A 23,228-nucleotide genomic window follows, 5' to 3' on the forward strand; every position below is an offset into this window, starting at 1 on the left:
AGAAACCCAAGACTCCCTCATCAAGGCAGATACGATGATTTGAACGTCTCTGTGCGGAGCTATGATAGTAGAAGATTACTCTAACTCGTGCGAAGAACTTCCGCGCTTCGCCATTCCTTCGCCCATGGGAAGTAATTCCGCGCTACACCAGCATTTATCTCCCTGCGTCAGCGACGATATCAAGCAGCTCATCTTTCACCCATCGATGGTCTTCAACGTTCCGCCAGCGAAGAAAAGCCATTCTCGCCATGCCAGTGACGATGGCCAACAACCTTTTCCGGCCAGAGAAAGGACTTCCGCGCTCCATCAGCGTCATCCTTAGGCTGGTAGAGTCGCCCTTTACACGCCAGATTCAATCTCCGCGCCTTTCGCCCCATTACCGCTGATTAGTCTTCGTCAACATCTCTGATCTTTGATCACGCCAGTGATGCAGCGCACAGTCACGTCATCGGATGAAGCAGAGGAAGTATCGTTGTTGCCTCCAGAGCTGCTTGTTCCCTAGAAAGCAAAATCAACTCGAAGTGAAGCGTGGTTTCCCGGTCGGAAGCGAAAAGTACTTTCCCGACGACAAAGCAAGCGAGAAGTTTAGGCTCAGGACAGGACCTGAGTTGTATGGATCAAGTCGCTCTTGCCTCGTGTTCCGTCGTTGTGAGATTATCAGGTCTCGGGGCCATATACGCGACATACTCCTTTCGCTCATCAGTACCAAGACATTTGCTGATCAATCCGAGAATATTCAATCATCATAGTTATTATCATCATGCAGATGCGTTGACCAAACACTCCGGCCTACTATGGTTTCTAGCTCTTCCCACGCTCAACCCTCTCTGTCTACCCACATACATGACTCTCTCAGGGTAATTACTGATAATGGCATCGACACCATCATCAAGCAGCTTACTGATCGTAACCTCAGCATCCACAGTCCAAGGAATGACCTGCATGCCCAAAGCATGTGCTCTGTTCACCACATCCTTGGTAGTAAATGGTACGTATAGAGGACTGTTTACAGTGGCATCACTAGAGTTGCCGGTACCGTGGTTGGGAGACAGGATAGAGGAACCGATCGAGTGTGCTGCGGCTACCCAGTCGCCAGAGAAGTCATCCAGATCAAGGCCGCCAAGCCAAGGGTACTTGCTGTTTTCGAGCCAGGGGTAAGTTTGGTTGGTCTCATCAGGCACGACTGTTGTTTCGTCGAGTAGAGCCACGATCGGTACAGCAGGATATGCAGCATGAATACCGATGAGGGTACGCCAGTCAAACGACTGGATAGAAGTGCGAGACTCAAAGCCGTGCTTCTGGAGAATAGGAATCAGGTCGGTGATATATGTGTCGATTGGGAGGGTCTCGTTGGGAGCAGTGGGAGACAGTTTTGTCTCGAGGTTGATTGTAACGCCCTTGTCTCCGTAGCAGTTTACCAGTTCCAGCACCTCCTCAAGGGTCGCAATGGTGGTTCCTGGATGTACTGTGTCTCAGGTCAGCCACATCTACAACCGATTTGATCGGATTCACTGACGCTCTTGCTGAGGATGTTCTTCGAGTTGAAGAGAACAATCAAGCGTCTTGACTTGTGCGAGCGTCAAGTTGGCGATATAATCACCCACGTAGTCACCAGTACACTTGGTTGGGTAGATCCAGTGATCGTGCCAAATCACTGGAACGCCGTCTTTGGTGAAGACAGTATCCATCTCGAGCACATCAACACCGACTTCCTACGCTGTTGTGAGCTGCGGGATTACTACTTGAGCATGGATAATGGTATACCAAGGCGTGTGCGAATGCCCAGAGTGACTCCTCAGTCCTCATACTTAGACCACCTCGGTGACCTTGGACTTCCACTCGGCCGGTCTTGTCCAGGTATGGGATGGTGAAAGGCATTGCATTGACAGTGCTGAAAGCCGCAAGACCGGCGATAAGAGCGATAGTGGGTGCCATAATGAGGAGTGTTCCAAGATACAATACAACAGCAAACGACAGAGACAGACTCAAAGCCAGAGGTGAGACTGACTATTCGTCCTCGGGAGATAAGCCACTGAACTTATACCCAGCCATACATCGCTGATCCCGGGCATCCTGAAGCCGGATCTTGCACGTGTAGACATCAATACGCCGGTATGGGTATGTAGTTCGCTTGGCAAATCAAGCCATGCAGCTCCTACCGTATTGCTTCTTGTACCGGTGACGATGCTGATCGCATCTTCACGCTGCTTTTGTTATAGCTCCTAGAAGCATGAGCAGTGTGTGCCATTGTATGAAAGCTCATAAATCACACATGATGGCGAAAATAGTGATTGTTTTGGAGAAGTGCATGTTCGAGTTATTGATCGGGGGAACGAGCGAGTGGTGTTTCGGCCATGACGTGCTGAAAGAGTTCGCCAAGGACTGATCTACAGGTTCAACCATGCTGCCAATAACTTGGCATTGGATCCATGGAGTTCCCCAAGCGATCGATCTGTCAAGGTGTCGATGAGTGACATAAAGAAAGACTGGGGTTTTGGAATGTAGGAGAGTTATCAGTTCTATGACTTTTGATATGTCTACAGGATCCATCGTCTCTTTTCCTCTCGATCAGCAGCTATCAGGACCTCATTGCTCTAAGCATTCACGTTGCCGATGTAACACACCGTGTAATATGTCACACAGTCTTGCATTGGTATCATCTCTTACAAATATTGAATTTAGCAACCGAAGGGTCGTGGTCCGAAATCTGCTGAGCTGCAGTCACCCAAGTGTTGATATGAACATGCTCGTACTGTGCCTTTGGCTTGAGAGCCTGGCTGATGAACATATGATCAAGCTCTTGGCTGTTCATGTCGAAGAGGTACGTGAATCTCTCGAGCTCGGGGACATTCGCAGCCTCGTCGAGATCTTTGAGATTGGAGATCTTCTTGAAGTTCTCGAGAGGCTCGACAAACGCGAACTCGTTGAAGTCGCCAGCGACGATAACCTTGGCGTTCTTATCCTCGGCAAGGATGTCGGCAACAAACTCCTATGCTTGATGAGTAACGAGTCTCGCATGGGATCATCTTGGGTGACTTACGGCGGTCAATTGCATCTGATCTTGGCGGTCATCAACGCCACCGTTCACAGGAGGACGAGCATCACCTTCGATGGAAGAGGAACCTCCCTTGCTTCCATAATGGACGTTGATGGTGAAAAAAGAGTTCTTGCCGTCCAGTGTTTCAAAAGCAGCGACCAGTGGCTTGCGACTAGCGGTCCATGCTGAGTTCGTAGGGTCGATAAGACCAGGGTTGTACTTGAGCTCGGGACCAGACAAGACCTGATTGGCTTCAGTACTTGACCCGAAGTTGGGGTTGCGCAGTCGTAGGATCTCTGGATTGTAGAGATAAGCGGTACGAATGTTGCCACCCGGTGCACCGCCGTTTTTGTCGTCAACAGGGTCAATCTGAGCAAACTCATACTCAGGCCCACCCAGACTGCTGATTGCTGAAGTCAGGGTGCTCAGGGTCAAATTCGCGGATACAACTGCGTCATTCTTTTCTCCATTGTTATCCTGGATCTCCTGGACAAAGACGAGGTCGGGACCGCGAAGGTAGTCGACAATGTGTGCGGACATGTTGACAAGGTGATCTGAACCAGCCCAAAGGTTCTCCACGTTATAGGAACCCACGGTGATGCCACCACAGTCGCCGTCAGACACAAGACTGGTAGGCGGAGGAAGTGCGGGCTCGACACCCTTGGCGATCTTCAGGGCGGTAAGAGGGAGAATGGTGTAGTATCCAAACGAATAACTGACGACTCCGGTGATATCGCCGAGCACGTCACCAACTCTAGTGATCACAGGGTTTTTCGAGCCATCAAGGGGCGATCCAATAATGATAGCCTCAGGGTTGGCATCTACAAACCGACGTCAATGCTTTGATCCTCGTTCACCTCAGTCGTCAAATGCATACCTTTGTCAACTGTGGTCAGACCCCCACGGCTATTGAGGCCAGTGACTTTCCAGTCTCCGATAACCCAGGTGTCGCCGTAATTGTTTGGCTTCGTCAATGCATGCGCACCCTTCACAGTGACAAGCTCCCCACTCAAACTTTCCCAAAAGTCCATTCCATAATTTCGAGGAATCAAAGTTGGATTCGTTGAAGAGATCAGACTGGCGTTATTGGGAACAGCAAACACATCACCGTCGTCCAATGCGGAGAAAGCCTTTGTGGGAGGGTTGATGGTGTCCTTTCCGATGACCAGCGGAGTTGCAGCATGTCCAGAGGATACTTTCCTCACGAGCTTGGGATTGACAATCTCAGTCAAGTAGACGTAAGCCTTGCTTGATCTGTATTCAGAAACGGTACCGTTGAGCTGAATGACATCGCCCACTGTCAGGTTCTTGCCAAAGTTCTTGTCGAAGACATAGACAGATTCTGAAGTTCTGTCATCCTTGTCAGGTGTAGTAGATCGGATCCAGATACCGTTTGGTCCTTTGGCGGTGATGAGACCATCGACGTATGTTACGTTCTTCCCGTTGTATGGAGAGAGGTACTTGTTGCCGTTGATCTCACTGACGGTCTCGCCTGAGACGAGTTGACCACAGAAAGAAGCTGCTGCCAATAATTGGACATAGACACAATGAGTCTTCATATTTGTGGAATAACGAAGGGCAGAAGTGGAGTGTTGTGAGACATATCGGTCGCGTGAAGCTCTATGTTATACCACGCATTTTCTTGACCTCCTTGACATTGCAGCGGTGGTGAAATAATATCGGCACGGCTGATACGCACGAGTTGATGTGCATCTTCAACACGTTTTCAGGAACGGTCGATCATGATTGGAGCAATAAATGGCAAGTGCAGAGGACTAGAAAGATGTGGTCGATCTCGCGGCCATGGCAAACCTTGGCATGAGACTTGGCATGCAAGTTGTTCTCCTCTTATCTTCACATCGTGTCGGGAGTCGCCTCTGTCGATTGGCCATATCGTGGATCTTGCCAAGTTCGTGCCGTGTGCTTGTTTGGGCGCTCTACACGGCTGGTCTGCGCAGATACAATAGAATCATGTCCATGCGTACTGGGTTGTCCTGGCAGACCGAGGCATCGATTTGCGCCTTGACTCTACCACATTATCCGATTATGGAAGGTCGTTGGTGGGAGATTTTTCCATCATGAGCGGGCGAGGGTTCGGGAATCGCCTAGGAACTCGAAGTGCTTCCATTGCATGAGAAAGCGCGGTGCACCGTGTACAGCAGGCACGGAAGTTATTGTTTTCAAGCTCAGGTGTCAACCGAAATTCTGCCGTTCGGAGGACTCCCGACCCAACAACCTCCCAAACACTCAAGCTCATGGTCCCAAGAAGTAGCAAACATGACTAATGTGGAGAAGGAACAGTTCAACATAGCCGAGACACAACCCTGGAGGGTGCTGCCATCAATCATAGATGGCCTCATTTCCTCACAGCGCAAGATCCTCCACACTCTGCTGCAGCCAAAAACCCAAAAGGAGATAAAAGTCAACGAACTCGCAAACAAGGTAGCTATACTCTACACACAAGACCCCGACCGGCTTGAAATCGAGCAGAGCATTATCCAACTTGCACAAAACTTTGTCGGAGCAAACAATATCAACTACCTGGAACCGAATGGATGGTTTGGCTCCCGAAGAGACGGCGGTAAAGATGCTGCAGAGGGAAGATTTATCTACACCAAATTATCTAACATCACACGTACGATACTCTCTGAAGGCGGAGACATGGGTCTGGCACGTCGCGTGCGCAAAGGCAAGTTGGGAGAGCCGAGAACATACAATCCAGCCATACCCATGATCCTTGTCAACGGATACGAGGCTCGTGGCCAAGACTGGCAGACTTACATCCCTCCCTACAATCCCAAGGATGTCATTGCAAACCTTCGACGTAGAGTCAGGGGAGCCTCAAAGAGTGACATGCAACCGATGCAGCCCTGGTTCCGCAACTGGACTGGCCAAGTGAAAACACTGGGTCAGACTCATCACTCTTTTCGGGGAACGACGTGTAAAATCTCCGAGAATGTTTTGGAGGTCACCGAACTACCGCCTCGTCTATGGACACAAGACTTTAGGTCCGAGTTGGACAAACACATCTCCGAACACTCGCCGCCAATGTTCAAGAGCTATACTGAGCACCCAATAAACCAGGGTGTCCGGTTTGAGATCCATCTAGACACCTGTACCACAGACATCGTGACCCAAGGAAGCCTGGAAACGACGCTACAACTCCACAAGAATATTTCGACCGACAGCATGATCGCTTTGGACGGGCTTGGGAATGTCCAGAGATACGCTACAGAGCTCGATATCCTGGAAGATTTCTACCTGTCCAAGTTGAAATCTTATACATGGAACAAAACATGTCAGCTCCTGGCTATAAAACGAGAATTGACAAAGTTGGATGATCAATCAAGATTTGTCAAGTTGCTTCTGCAAGGTGATCTTGACATGTCTACAGATAGGAGCACTCTTGTTACGCAGTTGATCAAACACAATCTGACACCCGTCGAAAATTTGGACGACATGTTCGTAGCAACCAAGAAAAGAAAACGCGACGTTCACGATAAATCTACGGTTTCTGGCTACGAACATCTGTTTGAGATGACTGTGGCTTCTATGTTGCCAGGGCCTATGCGCGAGCTTGATCTATTGATTACCAACAAGAAAGCGGAGATAGCGGAGCTCGATCTGAGGTCGATTGGGGATATATGGGAAGGCGAACTTCAAGTGATCGAAGAGGAATGGAACCGACAGCTCGAGTATGATCGCATGCATCCACAAAGTTCTAGTTGCGAAAAATGCGGAGGTCTTGAATGCCGAATTGCTGGTTGATCCCAAAGTCGCCGAAGAATATATCCCGCACTTGAGACGTCGAAATAGCCTAGGTCGGATGATTGTCGTTTTTGGTCTTGAAATCTGCTGGAGTCTCGACAAACTCCTATGCGCGAAGTCTCATGCTGTGGCATGCAGGGACAATCAAAGTGATCATCAAAAGTAGCCAAGACCATATGCAATTACCGCAGCGTCATGAAGGATGCAGACTATAAACGTTGTGCATGACTCGGAGAATGTCCCGTTCCTAAGGCAGCAAGATTAGCACCTCCCCTGCAGCCCTCTCAAGGCAGCAGAATAAATTTAGGGTCTTGGGATATCCGCTCCACATATCGAGGCATCGAAATAGATCCTTTCGAGTATGGTATAAGTAGATAACCTTTTGACTTTTACCTTCAGCTCTCAGAAGACCTAATTCGATCTACCTGCGCCTCCATCTCTCTGCATCACCTTCATCCACCAAACTCAGTCCCAACTTCAACATCAACAATGAAACCCACCACCATCTTTACCGGCCTCGCCAGTCTCGCTTCCTTCACCACCGCAATGAACCTAACCTACACCAACCCCTCCTCCCCCGACAACACCACAATCCACCCTTTGGACCAACCCCGCGTAATCTGGGAAACCTCTCAAAAACTCGACTTGGCCCTGTTCCTCGTCAAAAAAGAGGCAGATACCAAACACTGGCCTCTAGGCTTCAGCTTCGTGGAGTCGCAGTCTGATTTCATCAGATTGAGATTAGACGCTGGTCATGGAGAATGGGTGTTTTGGGATATTCCCAAGGGGTTGAGTGAGAAAGCGTAAGTCTTGCATCTCCTTTTCTTTTTGTGGTGCTGGAGGAGTAAAAGATAATTGAAGAGAGCATTGCTGACATGAGGAAAAACAGGGAATATGCTTTCTACATGGAAGGATGGGATACAGAGCAAGACTACGCCATGAACATGCTTGATAATGGTACTACGAACTGGTTCTCGATTACAAAGTACAAGACTCGCAAGGAGGAATTGCGTAGGAATCAGGTTTGGGTCGCTTGAGAGTTGCTACTGTACTACAAAGATTGGAGTGTGGTCAATGCAAAGGAGTTCCATTGTCGTAGCAACACTGGTCAAAACCCAGCTGCTGAATTTAATGGTGCTATACTACGAGTGCATCTCCGCGCTGAATATCCAAGCCCTCTCTTTCTCCCTCGAATAGAAGCATCGTCAGCTCAATTATCGTTGGCAGAAGATCCCTGACCCTCCTTGGTACCGGAGGTAGGCTTGACGATGTCAACGTGTACACCCCAAAGGCCCTTGCGAAGGTCGACAAATGGCGGGCGTCTTCGATCCTCATCAGCATCCTATGGGATGGATTGGTTGGCCTTACGGATCTCGGAGGGATCAAGAGGAACCATGTCGATGATTTCCTCCGGCTTTGAGAAGTCGGCATAGGACGGCCCAGCGCAGTGACGAGGCGGTGCCAAGCCCGAAAGGCTGGAGAACTTGTCAAGCACATCGAGCCTGCACATCCTCTACCCGCTCTTCCCGTGTCGTATAGCGATCATGGCGACAATGTTATAGGTGTCACAGTAGCGCTGAACAAAAGAATGAGAGGATAAAACGAAAAGAGATTGCGGGTGGGAATTGTCAAAAAGAGAAGGTCGTACCAGGGATCGAACTTGGATTACCGGAATCAGAATCCGATGTGCTAACCATTACACTATACAACCATTGTATACTACAAATTTTGTTGCAAGCAAATATACCACCTGGGATCCGCTTCCGCATCACTGGCTGCCATCCTTGAGATCAAGCCCATACAAACACATTCACAAGACGAAAAGCCCATGATGTAAACCTCATGGGAACGGAATGTTTATGCATCAAATCCCATTCATACACAACTCCGCCAGTCCCGATATGCCTTGAGTGCATAAGATGTGAATTTATGGTTGTTCGCACGGCTTGGGTTACTTGAGCCACTGTCTCAAGCACCACCCACCTTCCCATCACCCTGTACTTCTCACATACCACCAATCATCCTCTTCAACCCCCTCACCTTCCTCCAAGCCGTCTCTCCATACCCCAGCTCCACAACCCCCTTACCCATCTCCCACGCCGTCTCTCTCATTGGATAATCCAACCCTTTAGGAATAGCAGTCTTGACACCCCAAGGCCATCGGTCCACACAAATACTCTTTGCATTACACAAACCCCTTAGTCCTTCTTCACCTGCAAATCGTCCGTAGCCACTGCCTCCGACACCGCCGAAGGGAAGTTGAACGGCATAGTATGCTGCAAAGTCGTTGATGGCTACCATGCCTGTTTTTACGGCTGCAGCGACTTGTTGCAGAGGAGAGGAGGCAGGGCCGAAGATACTGCAGCCGAGACCGTAGATTGTGGAGTTTGTGATGGTGGTGGCGTCGCTGGGGGAAGAGGCGGGCATGAGTAAGCAGATGGGGGCAAAGCATTCCTCCTGCGCAATACGCATGTCTGTCGTTACGTTTGCAAGCAGAGTAGGAGTGAAGTAATGGCCCTGTGGATACTCGGGGTGGATGTGTCGTTTGCCGCCTGCAAGCAGAGTTGCGCCTTGAGCTACAGCTTCCGCAATGAGAGATTCAAGTTTCCCGAAATTGGCAGGGCTGACTTGGGCGCCGACGTCGACATCAGAGGAGGCAAGGGCGTTGCCGAGACGCAAAGAGCGGATGCGAGAAGGCAGTACGGAGAGAAGGTACTCGTAGGCCAAAGGCATGGCGACCACGCGTTCAATACCGATGCAGTTTTGACCTGCAGATTGGAAGACTCCACGCATGATGATGCTTTCGATCCTCTGCAATTCAGATCTGGCCATGGATTTTCCATTGGGTGCATCGAGAATTATAGCAGCATCTTTACCTCCCAACTCCACCACCACAGGCGTCAAGGACTTGGCGGCTGAAGTGCAGACATGGTGAGCCACGGGTTTGCTGCCGATGAACGTGAGATGCGAGATTCCAGGGTGAGAAGTAAGGTGTTCGGCAGTGGTCGGCCAACAAGTGACCGCATGCACCAACTCAGCACTATGCCCACAAGCGACCAATGCTTGCTTCACAATATCAGCAAAAAATACCGAACACCAAGCCGACTGCTCAGATCCCTTGACAATGATTGCATTGCCTGTAAACAGCGCCGAGATGATAGGGCCGATCAGATTGTGGAAAGGGTAGTTCCAGCTAACGCATGCGGCAACGACACCTAGAGGTTCGTAGACGACAGAGTTGGATTTGTACATCATCAGCAGATTAGTAGGTCGAGAAGATGGTTTGAGTGCTTTTTCGCCGTGATCGATGGTCCATTTAAGCTTCTCTGCTGTGACAAGCAGTTCACCGAAGAGGGCGTCTACGCGTGTTTTGCCAGAGTCTAGACATGCTGCTGTGGCGATTTCGTCTTGGTGGGTGAGAACGTATCTTTGTGCTAGATCAGTATGACATGTAACAAGTGGTAGTCAAGGATGACATACTTCAACAGCGTCTTGAGCACTTTTCTGCGTTGCGAGAATGTCGTTAGTGCCCAGGTATGCTGGGCTTCTTGAGCACGCGCAATGGATCTGTCGATCCCGTCAGGAGTGGAGGGATTGATGACACCGAGGAGTTGGCCTGTTGCTGGGCAGTAGCACTGGACAGCTGAGGAGCCCGAAATCTGTTCAAGTTCATGTCAATCATTGTGGTCTCTGAATATATGCAACAATCGTGATATCCCGTCACCAAGACATCAGAAATGTATCTGCAACTTGACAAACAGTTGTCAAGGTTGTATTCTGAAGCTCCCCCAACGACTTCGAGATATTCTACTTTCGCAGAATAATCAACTGAACTCCTCCTGGATGGATGAAGCAAAAGAAACAACAAAAGACAATGTCTCGAAGAAGAAAATGGAGAGACTTGAAAAGAAAAGAAACAAACCTTCAAACTCGGCTCCCTCAACACCTCTCCTTGCCATCCATCTTCCAGTTGCTTAGGCAAAGGAACTTCAAAGTCGACCGCAGCCTCCGAATCTCCTTTGGTGGTGAACCAAAACACAGCAGTGGCAAACACCAGAGCAACCCAAGTCAAGGCAGCGATGCCTTGATTCTCGGATACCCAGTCCAATGCCTCTTCCATGATTGTTTGTTGAACTGGATTTGTCGAGTATTGTACTCAGAGATGCTCGGAGGTTAGAGGCTGAAAAGCCGCAAAAGGAGATGCAGGCGTCCGTGCGTCAAATTGGATTATCATTTCTCAAACCATTTCAAGAAGGCATGAGCAATACAATATACAAGCATCGAAATACGTTAGACACAGTATATCAACAAGGACTTCCTCAAGTCACAGAATGATGTCAAAAAATAAAATAATATACAATTCGCTTCATGATCTACATTTACTTCTTCTCCTTGGGGGCAAGCATGAGCTCAGGACGGACGTTCTTGTCAAAGTCCTCCTCGCTCAAAGCCTTGAGCTCCATAGCACTCTCCTTGAGGGTAAGACCCTTCTTGTGAGCGTTCTTTGCAACCTTGGAGGCCATGTCGTAGCCAATGACGGGGTTAAGGCAGGTGACAAGCATAAGAGACTCGTGGAGAAGAGCATCGATTCTCTTCTCATCAGCCTCGAGACCCTCAACCAGGTTCTTTTCGAATGAACGCATACCGTCGCTCAACAGACGGGAGCTGTGGAGAAGGTTGCGGATCATGACAGGCTTGAAGACGTTGAGCTCGAAGTTGCCTTGCGAACCAGCGAAGGTGACGGCGGCCTGGTTACCGAAGACTTGGCAGCAGAGCATGGTCAAAGACTCACACTGAGTGGGGTTGACCTTGCCGGGCATGATGGACGAACCGGGCTCGTTCTCGGGGAGCTTGAGCTCACCAAGACCGCAACGAGGACCAGAACCGAGGAAACGGATGTCCTGAGCGATCTTGAACAGAGAAGAAGCCAGGGTGTTCAACTGACCATGGGCCTCGACAATGGCGTCGTGGGCGGCAAGGGCCTCGAACTTGTTGGGGGCGGTAACGAAGTCGTGGCCGGTGAGCTTGCTGACCTCGGTAGCAATGTCCTCGGCAAAGCCCTTGAAGGTGTTAAGACCAGTGCCGACAGCGGTACCACCCTGAGCAAGGTAGCGCAGACGGGGAAGAGCAGACTCAACACGCAGAATACCGTACTCGAGCTGAGTAACGTAGCCAGAGAACTCCTGGCCGAGGGTCAAGGGAGTGGCATCCTGCAAGTGGGTACGGCCAATCTTGATGATCTTGTCGAAAGTCTGCTGCTTCTTGTACATGGCGTCCTTCAGGCTCTTCAGGGCAGGGAGAAGCTCCTCCTCGATCTCGAGAACGGCAGCAATGTGCATGGCGGTGGGGAAGGTGTCGTTGGACGAGGCGGACATGTTGACGTGGTCGTTGGGGTGGACAGGCTTCTTGGAGCCCATCTCACCGCCCAGAATCTCGATGGCGCGGTTCGAGATGACTTCGTTGGCGTTCATGTTGGACTGGGTACCGGAGCCAGTCTGCCAGACGACCAGAGGGAAGTGGTCGTCGAGCTTGCCTGATGCGACCTCGGCGGCGGCCTTCTGAATGGCCTCACCGACCTTTGCGTCTGCGCGGAGAGAAGGGCGTCAGTCTGGAGTGTCGTTTCGGAGAGTTGGTCATGGCATACCGAGGCCGAACTTCATGTTGACGGTGGCAGCAGCGCCCTTGAGGATACCAAAGGCGCGGACGACCTGTGGAGGCATGCGGTCATGAGGCTGGTTGATCTTGAAGTTGGACAGAGAGCGCTCGGTCTGAGCACCCCAGTATCTGTCGGCAGCGACAGGGATCTCGCCAAAGGCATCGCTCTCGGCTCTGGTTTGTTGGGCCATGTGGAGGGTGGTGGAGAATTGGCGGAGGGTTACAAGACGAGAGGTCTGGTTGCGGGCGCGCAGAGCAGCTCCAGCGAAGGAGCTACCCCTCTTCACAGCTGCCGATCCGGTTCTGAACATGCTGAAGTCGTCGGCTTACGGGATTGGTCAAGAAACACACGAAGGAAACACGATGGAATGGCTTGATCAGATGCCAATTGCTTCCTGTCAACTTATGAATAAATCGCGGGACATGGGGCATCTGCTGCCGATCCTCCCGATAAAAGCCGAGGACCGGACGAGGTCGTGAAGCTCCGCCAGCCTCTGCTCTGCTATACACATTCATCTGTGTCACGAGCAGGAACATGCTCAAACATTGAAGGCGACGTAGCTGCTCGGCATGTTTGATTATCGCGCCTTCCGATAGCACGAGTCTTTGGTCAGCCGCTCGCTGCGATTGTGTTTATCCAGCTCTCAGGCTCGTCATGACTCAACCTTTCCGCTTTGAGCAGGTCAAAACAGACACCGTGGTCGATTGCTAATCCCCTCGCAAGTCTGTCAAAGGTAGGGCGTACCGACTTCTACCTATTTGTATATCAAAACTTTGGCTTTATCCAAAATTGGTCGACGGAAAGTACCTGCGTGCATTCTGGCCATCATTCTCTACTACATAACATGACGGTCCACGATCTGGTCATCAACTGGCGAGGCGACGTGATTGAGAACAGTCACATAGTCCATGCTGCCATCGTCGACAGCAACAACAATCTTCTCTACTCTCTCGGCGACCATTCTCGCCTAACACTTGCCCGCTCAGCCGCAAAGCCCTTTCAGGCACTTGCGATCCTCGAGACCGGAGCTGCTGAAAAGTTCGGATTCGACGACGCCGATGTAGCACTGATCTCTGGCTCACACAACTGCGAACAAAAGCACATCTCTCGCGTCAAAGCAATGTTACAAAAAGTCGGTGTCACAGAGCAGGATATGAACTGTGGCGGTCACCCTTCGCTCTCGAAAGTCATCAACACTGGATGGATTAAATCCAACTTTGTACCTACGGCGGTTTATAGCAATTGTTCTGCCAAACATGTGGGCATGTTGGCCGCTGCAAAGGCTCTCGGTGTCGGAATTGAAAACTATCACCTTCCAACGCATCCTGTACAGTTGAAGATCAAACAAGTACACGAGCAACTCGCCGGTCTCAAGCCCGATGAGCTTCGCTGGGTAATCGATGGCTGTAATGCACCCTCGCCGGCATTGCCTCTACAGAACATGGCCTTGATATATGCAAAATTAGGACATGCCTCAGAGCTTGGCGAGGATCATGACGACCCATCCATCATCCGAAATCAGAGACGACTTTACCATGCAATGGCAGATCACCCAGACATGATTGGTGGAGACTCTCGCTTCTGTACCGACTTCATGCGTTCCTGTCCTGGGTTTTGGGTTGGCAAACTCGGCGCAGAAGGCTGCTATGGCGTTGGCATCCGAGATAGCCAGCAAACAAGAGATCTGGGTGCGGAGGGTGGCTTGGGAATTGCAGTCAAGATCGAAGACGGCAACATCGATATCCTATATGCGGCATTGGTTGAGATCCTCACTCGATTGAATCTCGGCACCGCTGAGGCCAGGGAGAGGTTGAAGCAGTCGCACTGCACACTGGCTAGAAATACAATGGGCATAGAGACAGGGCATCTTTCTTTCCAGATGGGCCTGAAAGAACATAATTAGGCCAGAGACTATCGTGGCAGAGTCTTACCGTCACCATGTCGATACAATGCAGAAAGCTTTTGACAACCATACCCTCGATCAGGAGGACGTACCTTCGAGATGACTATTTTCGGACCTTGCTCTTCTCTTGTGTCTTGCTTTGGGAATACCAGATCTGGCTCTTGGAGAGCAATATCAGCAAAAACGTTGACCAAGATGTCCTTGACGTTGAACAGCTGTTGGGCCTGTATAGTCTTCCACTGCTCATCCCTCATCACCAGCTGGCTTTGGCGATCTTCCATCTTTGTATATCGGTAATGACGGAAAAGATGCGATGGAAGATCTTTCATGTGCTTAGCGGTAAAACTCGGCGTGTAGCTTCGATCGTGAGTACAGCCGTCGCGACATTGTTCACCAGAACGAGCCTTTATAGGGGAGAAACACCTATGGTATACTCAGCACATCATAGTCGAACCGGCGAAGCTCGCTGACTCTTGGGCAGTAGAAAGACTCGGCCATACTCACATCCATTGGTCTATTTAGCTCTTTCAGTGTCTCCACGGCCATTTTGGAGAGTGTGGTCTAGCTTTTGTTCCTACAAATAAACGGGTCGATTCTCTTGAATGAGCTGCTTGCTGAGACACCACAGACTACCGACTCTGCTTGTCCACAAGTTGATCCTGCTGAAGACAACGTCAAGTCCTCTTCTTATCACCTACTTTCATGCAACCTCAATGTCAATATCCTATCCTCAAGAGATGCCAGACTAGTGACTCGATCAACGTTGGACAAACTCCAGCACTTATCCCTCTTCCCTCCCAACCAAACTGGAAGAGTATCTACAGGTCAGGATCAAGGACCTAGGCTTGAACGTTGAACCGATTCGAGACTGGGAACTGGAGAGCGAAGAGGAACAACAGAGAAGAGCCTTCAGGTTCGATCACATCACCTCTTTCTTCGACCTCCCCGCCATCTTCCGTGAAATCCCCGCAGATCGTGACGAGCCACACACATAAGTTTCCACACTTCTTAGCTGAAACCCACTCCAACCGATTACGCACACCTTGTAGCAAACGACGTCGCTGGTCGAGACTCAGTTTTTACAGGCAAGCATCTATTGTCAACGGGGAGACTGGTTATGCCCGTTCCGACAGTACCTTCCGCACCACCAGCGGTGCTATCGTTGGTATGCATGAAGCAAAGGGCAACTGATCTCCGCTCGTCGGCAGACATTTCCCACCGCTCAAACGGCAACTAGCGATATGGGGATCCGCAGAGTGATGTACCACCGGCACTTGGGTACTCTGGTGAACGAGAAGATTCCTCTATACAATATCGCCCTAGCGAATTGTGCTTTTGCCACGATTCTCTCACCACAAAAAACAAAGTGTCTGGACATGTTGACCTGATCACCGGTACTGTGACCCGACCCTGCTGGCCTCGAGGTGGGCAACATCAGTTCCGTGGACGGTTCTGGTTACTCGGTAGCAGATGAGGCGCTCGCAGGCCTGAAGACCATGGAGCTCGCTCCATTCACCCACGAGGAACAGGTGAACATGGGGCTCCTTTCTGGCATATAGATAGGAATTACTCCTGAAACTGACCCTGTGGCTTGATGTGGTGCAGAGGGGTTTAGAGTATGAGTTCGTCACGAAGGAGATTGTATCCAGGGTCAAGCTGTTGGTGACCTTGCCTTCACCTTGTCGTTCGCTTCGCCTGGGTCACTACTCTCAAGCCACGTTCATATGATTCTGCTTCACGAGGACTCTGGGTCGGGGGTGTCCTCATCTTTGGCGATGAATGTTTTGTCAACTGGGGGAAGTCTTTTATGCATATAACACATCTCCCATTCATCTATGTGACAGCACCTCCTTACTTCTCAACCTTATTCACGTCCTCCACAAACGCAGCACCACCCTCACTGCCCCTCTTCTCTTCACTCATCTTCTCAGCACCATGCTCAACATCTCCACTGAGAGAAATCTTGACAGGCTGACTTTTACTCGTGAATTTGTGGATACCGTGGCTTCCGTCCTTGACGAAGAGGTAATCGACTTCCTCGAGTGTGAGGTTGCTGGTTTCTGGATAGCTGTTTGTAGTGTTAGTGGGGTGGACGGAAGAGAAACGGGGAAGGGGAGAGGTGGAGGGCGCAAGAGGAAATAAGAGGTCAACGTACCAGAAATAGACTAGAGGCACAAAGGCAAGGTTTGTGCACATGAAAATGAGGTAGGCTTGCCATTGGAGTTTGTTGATGAGGGTCGGTGTGATCATGACGACTACAAAGTTCTGAATAATTGTCAGTGGATGACCCTTGCAAGAACAGTGGGTAGAAGCATACCCAAAGCCAGTTCGACGAAATTCCGATGGCTGTGCCCTTTGCTCTGGCGTGCAGAGGAAGGATCTCCGGCACGTATACCCTGGATATGTCAGTTGTCTGTAGATGCTGCCGGTGTATAGAGCGGTCTCACCATGGAATACAGTTTGCCGATGCTCCGAAGATGAACATCTGAAACATTGTCAGTGCTTCGTTGACCGAGATCGAGTGCCACAAAACTTACGTATGTGAAGAAGAATGCAACACTTGCACTAGAAGTGGCCTTGTTGAGTTTTTGCGTGTATCCACGAGCTTCGGTGAAACTCAGCAGAACTGAGATCAGCATCATGGAAATGGCAAGACCGAAGGATCCCCACATCATAGGCTACGATGTTTGTCAGTCTCAGTCACCAGTAGCGTTTCCACGTAAAAGGACTCACACGTCTGCGTCCCATCCTGTCGAGGAGGAATGTTGGGACCAAGGAGCCGAAGAAGAACATTGTTTGTACGAAACCACCTTGCTTTTTGTCAGCTTTTTCTTGTTTTCCGATGCATAAGGTAGTAACTTACCGATAAGAAGAGACAAGTTGCGAGTGAGACCGACATTAAGCTGTAGTGCGGTTGGGACATAGTAACTTCTTGAGTGTCAGTGGACGTTAACTGCAACCGGTGTTTGAGATGGCACTTACACAACCAGATTGATACCTCCGATCTGGTTCATGAACTGCATGCCATAGGCAAGGAGAACACGTCTACCAGTCTGCACCTCATCTCGCTTGAAGATCTGGCTCCATCTGCGGGAATATTCGTCAGCACTTGCGATCTCGACCAGTGAGCAGAATTGTGAACATACTTGTACTCGCCGTGCATACGTTCGAGTCTCAGCGCATCGAGGATATCTTTCTGCTCACGTGCAATCTTTGGGTCGTCTGGTGTGCCGTTGTACACATCGCATAGGACTTGCATAGCCTCGTCATTGCGACCCTTGGCGTAAAGGTATCTGGGTGACTCAGGAACGCCGCAGACCATGATAACGACGACCTGTATTACATTAGCTGCTGCAGCCAAGACTCGGCTCGGAAATACGCACGATGGCAAATAGAATCTGGCAAGCGATTGGCAGGCGCCATGCGAGCGGCCCTGTGCTCGCGAATGAAATGCCATAGTCGAAGAAGTAGGCGATGACGATACCGACACCGACGAAAAGAGGTTCGGAACTGACGACGCGACCGCGCTTGTGTGCTTCGACCAATTCGCTCTGGTACATGGGGACAGTGCTAGTCTCGATGCCCGTTCCGATTCCAGTGATGTAACGAGCGACTAGAATTTGTGGGACGCCGTAGGACGTTGTTTGCAGGATAGCACCAATGATCTAGATCAATCAGTACGCAGGTTCAATGGCTCATGCCTATTTGCTGGAACTCACGATGAATATCATCGCTAGCCACATGCTCTTTCGCCTCCCGAGCTTCTCGCCAACGAAGAAGGCCACGATACATCCACTGAAGGCTCCCTACACCATGTCAGTTGGTGAACATTTTGCCGACAGGTGGGGCTAGTACAAGATTGTATATTGAAACGATGATGCCTTCGAGTGAACTGCCAGGGTAGCCGAAAGTCTCGCGCCAATCTGCATTTCCAACAATGCCAGAGAAGACTCCTTGATCGTCTGCTCGTTGTTAGCTTTTCCGAAGGTTTCGACGGTAGCGATAGTTCGCATACAGCCGAACAGGATGAACGCAAGCTGTTCCATGTCAGTATAGGTTCTGCATGTTAGATGATATACTTACCTGGCAAGTAACCATGATTGCTATCTGCAGCGGTCTGCCGCGCCCGAACAGTTTGAGATGAACCATGATGGGGTATGTCAATCTGTCTACTGTAGACAGCAACAAGTTGGAACGAAAGCGAAGAAGAGGACCGACTAAAGGTCCGCAGATCGGATGCAGTACACGACTTACATATAAACACTTGTGCTGCCGCACAACTCTCCGGCGTTCAATACTTCGAGCCTATCTATTGGTTGCAAGCCTACAGCATCGGCAGATCCGGTTGATTTCCACTGTCTCAATGTATGAATCAGGCAATCTGGCTCGCCATCTACGTGCTTGAGTGGTACAAGAGTACAGATCTGCATCCTGACCCGTGGGGTGCGGGGCCAGCGGTTGTGGAGAGGCATGAACCGTGGGGTTGCGACATGGAGGAAGACATGGTGATCAGCAGGGACTTGTCCTCCGTGGAATAGCGTCCGTTATATTCAAAATTGGGTGGACAGATGCAGTATTTCCGAGCGCTTGAAATCGGACCGCAATCGTGAGTCCGAACACGAGTTGGAGATTCTGTTTAACCAGCCACGTGCCTGCAACGCGTCTACAGGACGATCAGGATCCTTCGAGGACTGAGTTTATGGTATACGGCATGAAGTTTGGGCGTGTGTGACGTCGGAGGCCTCGTGCAGCGCGGTTGAATATCGATATTGACTTTTGGACGCCACCTGCCTCATGACCGATGTAATATTCGTGCTGCCGAATGCTGAAACAAGGACTTGCTGCATGAAAAGAGCTTCAAATGCAGGCGATGGATTGACTGGCTAAGGAAGCTGCAAGTGACATGGTTTCGTCCAGAATTTTCAGTGTTATAAGGAGTGGTAGAGGGTGGATGGTCGACAGCGTACGACCTGATCCGATTTAAAGACAAAAAGGAAAAAGAAAAAAGACAGATCCATCATACTTTCCCATAGGCAAAAGAATGTCACGAGGCAGCTATAACAGCGCAAAATTCGTACTGTGGGCAGGAAGCATCTACTGGGAGTCATACTGTCATCGGCTCTCAATCAAGTTTTATACCATCCTGAGGGAGCTGTACATTGCGATGGCTTCAATGTGGGTAGCCGTGAGCGGATTGACGGTGAAGCAAAACTCATGACTTACTGCGTACGCGCCTGGAGTGCCCTGATTCCTTGATGGGAAATCGTGAGCGTGAATACAGTCAAGAACTCTGTGTGGACGACCTGGCAGGAGACAATACAGACAACACTCAGGAAGGAGAGAAAAGGTAACTGAGAATTCGTGAAGAGTATTGTGCGAAAATGTTCATTATTAATGCTATGTTTGCCATGCAGATGCAGTCCTGAGTCCCCGGCGCCTACGCTAAATTAAAGCAAATCGAAAAGTCATCATGTTTTCACGTAATCATAGCCTCGCCGTTGATATAGTCGTCGGGTTGAGTGTCCAAGCCCAAGCTGATCTTTTCAGGCAACTCGGAGCTCTTGGTCTCACGCGCCCTCTGCTCGGCCCATGCTCTGAGGCGAACAAGATTGCGTATGCGCGCCTCACGTCTCTGGCCTTGAGAAGACAGGATGGCTTCATTGACATGACTAGCCACTGTCTGTCTCAAACTGAGATCGAGAAGTTGTTTGAGTTGAGGGGTGAGCTTGTCCGACGGGAAGATCAACAGGGCCATTGTGCGTTCAAGATCTTGCAAGAAGGCAGGCGAAGTTGGGGCCCGTGGAGCGAGTTGTGAAGTCGCAAACTCGAGAGCAGGCGTGAAGGCAGTCTGTGATGGAGGACCCGGCGCATTCACGATTTCACGAATAAGTTCGATCAGCTGCAGGCGTAACAACTGGAAGTGCAGAGTCGGGTCATTGTCAAGAATCTGTACAAATATCTGTTAGCATCAATGTCTCGAAGAGGAGATGATGTGATGATGAGATGAAAGTATGGTTGTTGGGTCATACTGAGGACTGAAGTGTGTGAGGTTTGTATCATCAATGCCCGAAGCTATGCGTGGTGCATGAAAAAACCGTATAATCATAACAACATAATGTGGAGGGTGGGTGTAGGATGGATATGACTAACCTGTGGATTGAGTTCATTGATGCGCTCAATGGCAAGCTGCATGTCACCGGTATGGATGGCGTTACGGATGTCTACTCTTTCTTGGATGGCTTCACCGTCGGCCGATGGAACGATGCTTGCTTCTTTGGCGAAGTTCATGGCAGCGTCAGGATAGCCTTCATTGATCAAATAGTCCATGATGAGGAAGTTCAAGTCTCTGTTGTTGAGTGTTAGTCAACAACACTCTATGCAAGAAGTCTTGATAGTATGGTAGTGTGAGGGGGTCGAGTCAGAAGGACAAAATTCTGTAGTTCTCCACATAGATTTCGGAGAGATTCCCATTTTGAGTGTAATCAACATCATTCGATGGAAGGGAGAGTGGGCAGTGTTGACGTAGAAGAGACTTACGCTTTGGAGGGCTTGACCTCGTCCACACGGCGATCAAATGGATGCCGCAAGGACGGAGGTGGTGGAAAAAGAGAAGAGCTCTGCGCAGAGAACGTTAGCCGCTGTTGGTCATGGGTGGAGGGGTGCACATTGCGACATGGGCATGTCGTGACGTACCATTGTTATAGACGAGTCGAGCTGCGATGGTCCATCAGGTTGGATGACGAACTGGAGCAACTACAATTCACAATCGGTCTTTCGTTGTTTTGGCAAGCAGATGTGCGAAACTCAGAAAGATGCAGAGATTGCGAATGGAGTGAGAGAAAGAAGCAGCGTGAAGCTGGCGAAGAAAAGAGCTCTTCCAACGCTCGGTTGTGCTCGGACCCGGCGCTGCCACGGCATCTTCCACCCAGAATTTGGCAGATTTCCTTTTCTTCACAACCGTCACCCTTCACTCCCAAGCTTGCTCAAGCTATCTCCTTTGCTTGCTTCGCCATGGTCGAGTCACGATTCTTCGTCAACGACTGAATATGGCCGCCCCCAACTCTCTCCAGAGAATGGAGCGCTCCCACTACTCTCCGCCATGGGCCAACACGAGCATCATTGGCGTTGCCGGCAGCTCGGGTTCGGGCAAGACGTCGCTTGCTCTGGCTATCATCAAGCAAATGAGCCTCCCTTGGGTTGTCATTCTGTCGATGGTTCGTTTGTCTGGCCCTTGAGTGCGTCCTCGTTATACCAACTCCATCCAGGATTCGTTCTATCGCCCCCTCACCCCGGATCAGATCGCTGCTGCACACAGGAACGAGTACGATTTCGACTCTCCTGATGCTATCGACTTTGATGTCTTGGTTGAAAAACTGAGAGACATCAAGGAAGGGTGTGTATCTTTGCATTTCTTCTTGTCAACCCTTTCTGACTATCCTCGCAGCAAAAAGGCTGAGATTCCTGTCTATTCTTTCGAAAAACATTCTCGCTTGGACAAGACCACAACAATATACTCTCCCCACGTGCTCATCCTAGAAGGCATCTTTGCTCTTCATGATCAGCGCGTGCTTGATCTTCTCGATCTGAGAATCTTCTGTGAGGCAGATGGAGACCTCTGTCTTTCGCGAAGAATCGTTCGAGACATCAGAGAGCGTGGTCGCGACATGGAAGGCTGTATCAAACAGTGGTTCACTTTCGTCAAGCCAAACTTCCACAAATTCGTGGAACCTCAACGAAACGTAGCTGGTATGTGTTCAACTCTTTCCTTTCTCTTCTTCTCCTTTTCATGATGATACAACAACCATAGCATAGTTCAACAGAATACTCGTGTTGATAAACCATACCATCATCTTTCGCTCCTATCTGATCTCATACACTCAAACCACACACTTCAGTCATTCACTAGAATCGACCGATGCTGACTATTGAGTATAGATATCATCGTGCCTCGCGGCATCGAGAACAAGATTGCCATCGATATGGTGGCTGACCGCATCCACAAGACGTTGGACACAAAGTCTGAGGAGCACCGGGCAGAGTTGAAGCGCCTAGGCAAAGAAGCCAAGGACCTTCCTCTATCGCCAAACGTTTCCATCTTGGACGGACCCTCGCAAATCACAGGCATCAACACACTCCTCAGCAGTGACAACACGACCCGTGAGGACTTTGTCTTTTACTTCGACCGTCTCGCCGCTCTGCTTGTTGAACGTGCTACTGAGAATGCCGAGTTCAACGCCGTCACTGTGCAAACACCTAAGCCTCAGCAACACACATACAATGGCTTGCGCATGTCTGGCGAGGTTAGTGCCGTTGTCATTCTCCGTGGTGGAAGCATCCTGGAGACTGGTCTGAGACGTGTCATTCCCGACTGCCGCACTGGTCGCATGCTTATCCAGACTTCGCACCGCACTGGCGAGCCTGAGCTGCATTACTTCAAGATGGGTGGTGACATCGCGACGCATAATAAGGTCTTGCTGCTGGATCCGCAAATGTCTAGCGGTGGTGCCGCTCTGATGGCTGTTCGTGTCTTGCTGGACCACGGCGTGGAAGAAAGCAGGATTGTCTTTGTCACATATATCGCTGGCAAGAGAGGTCTGAATAGGTTGATGACCGTCTTTCCTGACATCCACGTCGTCGCTTGCAGAGTCGTCGACGACTATGAAGAGAGATGGGTTGAGAACAGGTATATGGGCTGCTAGAAAGCTCGTTGCCGACTGTACATACATTTCAACAACATATTTCTTCTTCTCTCCACTACTTGTCCTTCATCTTCAATCTTTCCTGTGCTTCGTGAAGATCAACATTTCGTCAGCGCCATCTTGTCATGACCTTGCTGCAAATTCTTGCTTCATGTTGCTGCTCAA

The 23,228-nt window shown here is 50.1% G+C and overlaps 10 protein-coding genes across 10 annotated transcripts; 4 read left to right on the forward strand and 6 right to left on the reverse strand.

Moving 5' to 3' along the window:
* Window positions 1-758: 758 nt before the first annotated feature.
* Window positions 759-1,935, reverse strand: M436DRAFT_72987 (glycerophosphoryl diester phosphodiesterase; the record flags this gene model as incomplete). The annotated part of the gene is made up of 3 exons (XM_013571768.1): window positions 759-1,465; window positions 1,517-1,712; window positions 1,765-1,935. The coding sequence occupies 3 exons, from the start codon at window positions 1,933-1,935 to the stop codon at window positions 759-761; spliced, it is 1,074 nt and encodes a 357-aa protein (XP_013427222.1).
* Window positions 1,936-2,656: 721 nt separating this feature from the next.
* M436DRAFT_47365 (DNase I-like protein) lies at window positions 2,657-4,596 on the reverse strand (the record flags this gene model as incomplete). Its single annotated transcript, XM_013571579.1, has 3 exons — window positions 2,657-2,989; window positions 3,041-3,858; window positions 3,915-4,596. The coding sequence occupies 3 exons, from the start codon at window positions 4,594-4,596 to the stop codon at window positions 2,657-2,659; spliced, it is 1,833 nt and encodes a 610-aa protein (XP_013427033.1).
* Window positions 4,597-5,314: 718 nt separating this feature from the next.
* Window positions 5,315-6,805, forward strand: M436DRAFT_63988 (type II DNA topoisomerase; the record flags this gene model as incomplete). Its single annotated transcript, XM_013571676.1, has 1 exon — window positions 5,315-6,805. One exon carries the CDS (start codon window positions 5,315-5,317, stop codon window positions 6,803-6,805), a length of 1,491 nt encoding a protein of 496 aa, XP_013427130.1.
* Window positions 6,806-7,294: 489 nt separating this feature from the next.
* M436DRAFT_63989 (uncharacterized protein) lies at window positions 7,295-7,842 on the forward strand (the record flags this gene model as incomplete). The annotated part of the gene is made up of 2 exons (XM_013571677.1): window positions 7,295-7,608; window positions 7,695-7,842. 2 exons carry the CDS (start codon window positions 7,295-7,297, stop codon window positions 7,840-7,842), a joined length of 462 nt encoding a protein of 153 aa, XP_013427131.1.
* Window positions 7,843-8,809: 967 nt separating this feature from the next.
* Window positions 8,810-10,925, reverse strand: M436DRAFT_47056 (ALDH-like protein; the record flags this gene model as incomplete). Its single annotated transcript, XM_013571510.1, has 3 exons — window positions 8,810-10,232; window positions 10,286-10,464; window positions 10,728-10,925. The coding sequence occupies 3 exons, from the start codon at window positions 10,923-10,925 to the stop codon at window positions 8,810-8,812; spliced, it is 1,800 nt and encodes a 599-aa protein (XP_013426964.1).
* A 259-nt stretch (window positions 10,926-11,184) lies between these two features.
* M436DRAFT_47054 (fumarate hydratase) lies at window positions 11,185-12,771 on the reverse strand (the record flags this gene model as incomplete). Its single annotated transcript, XM_013571509.1, has 2 exons — window positions 11,185-12,389; window positions 12,450-12,771. The coding sequence occupies 2 exons, from the start codon at window positions 12,769-12,771 to the stop codon at window positions 11,185-11,187; spliced, it is 1,527 nt and encodes a 508-aa protein (XP_013426963.1).
* A 534-nt stretch (window positions 12,772-13,305) lies between these two features.
* M436DRAFT_47164 (L-asparaginase II) lies at window positions 13,306-14,364 on the forward strand (the record flags this gene model as incomplete). The annotated part of the gene is made up of 1 exon (XM_013571535.1): window positions 13,306-14,364. The coding sequence occupies one exon, from the start codon at window positions 13,306-13,308 to the stop codon at window positions 14,362-14,364; it is 1,059 nt and encodes a 352-aa protein (XP_013426989.1).
* A 690-nt stretch (window positions 14,365-15,054) lies between these two features.
* M436DRAFT_72991 (hexose carrier protein) lies at window positions 15,055-18,513 on the reverse strand (the record flags this gene model as incomplete). Its single annotated transcript, XM_013571769.1, has 16 exons — window positions 15,055-15,058; window positions 16,220-16,326; window positions 16,384-16,432; window positions 16,520-16,629; window positions 16,682-16,760; window positions 16,812-16,849; window positions 16,902-17,042; window positions 17,098-17,174; window positions 17,228-17,292; window positions 17,347-17,451; window positions 17,511-17,698; window positions 17,748-18,029; window positions 18,084-18,170; window positions 18,220-18,326; window positions 18,380-18,401; window positions 18,448-18,513. The coding sequence occupies 16 exons, from the start codon at window positions 18,511-18,513 to the stop codon at window positions 15,055-15,057; spliced, it is 1,527 nt and encodes a 508-aa protein (XP_013427223.1).
* Window positions 18,514-19,840: 1,327 nt separating this feature from the next.
* M436DRAFT_63993 (ran binding protein in the microtubule-organising centre) lies at window positions 19,841-21,060 on the reverse strand (the record flags this gene model as incomplete). The annotated part of the gene is made up of 4 exons (XM_013571678.1): window positions 19,841-20,311; window positions 20,515-20,710; window positions 20,902-20,981; window positions 21,058-21,060. 4 exons carry the CDS (start codon window positions 21,058-21,060, stop codon window positions 19,841-19,843), a joined length of 750 nt encoding a protein of 249 aa, XP_013427132.1.
* A 377-nt stretch (window positions 21,061-21,437) lies between these two features.
* On the forward strand, window positions 21,438-23,063 carry M436DRAFT_46996 (uridine-cytidine kinase-like protein-like 1; the record flags this gene model as incomplete). Its single annotated transcript, XM_013571497.1, is given in 4 exon segments — window positions 21,438-21,582; window positions 21,601-21,757; window positions 21,809-22,110; window positions 22,300-23,063. 4 exon segments carry the CDS (start codon window positions 21,438-21,440, stop codon window positions 23,061-23,063), a joined length of 1,368 nt encoding a protein of 455 aa, XP_013426951.1.
* Window positions 23,064-23,228: the final 165 nt, after the last annotated feature.

Source organism: Aureobasidium namibiae, assembly GCF_000721765.1.
Source record: "Aureobasidium namibiae CBS 147.97 unplaced genomic scaffold scaffold_9, whole genome shotgun sequence".
NCBI classification, from domain to species: Eukaryota; Fungi; Ascomycota; class Dothideomycetes; order Dothideales; family Saccotheciaceae; genus Aureobasidium; species Aureobasidium namibiae.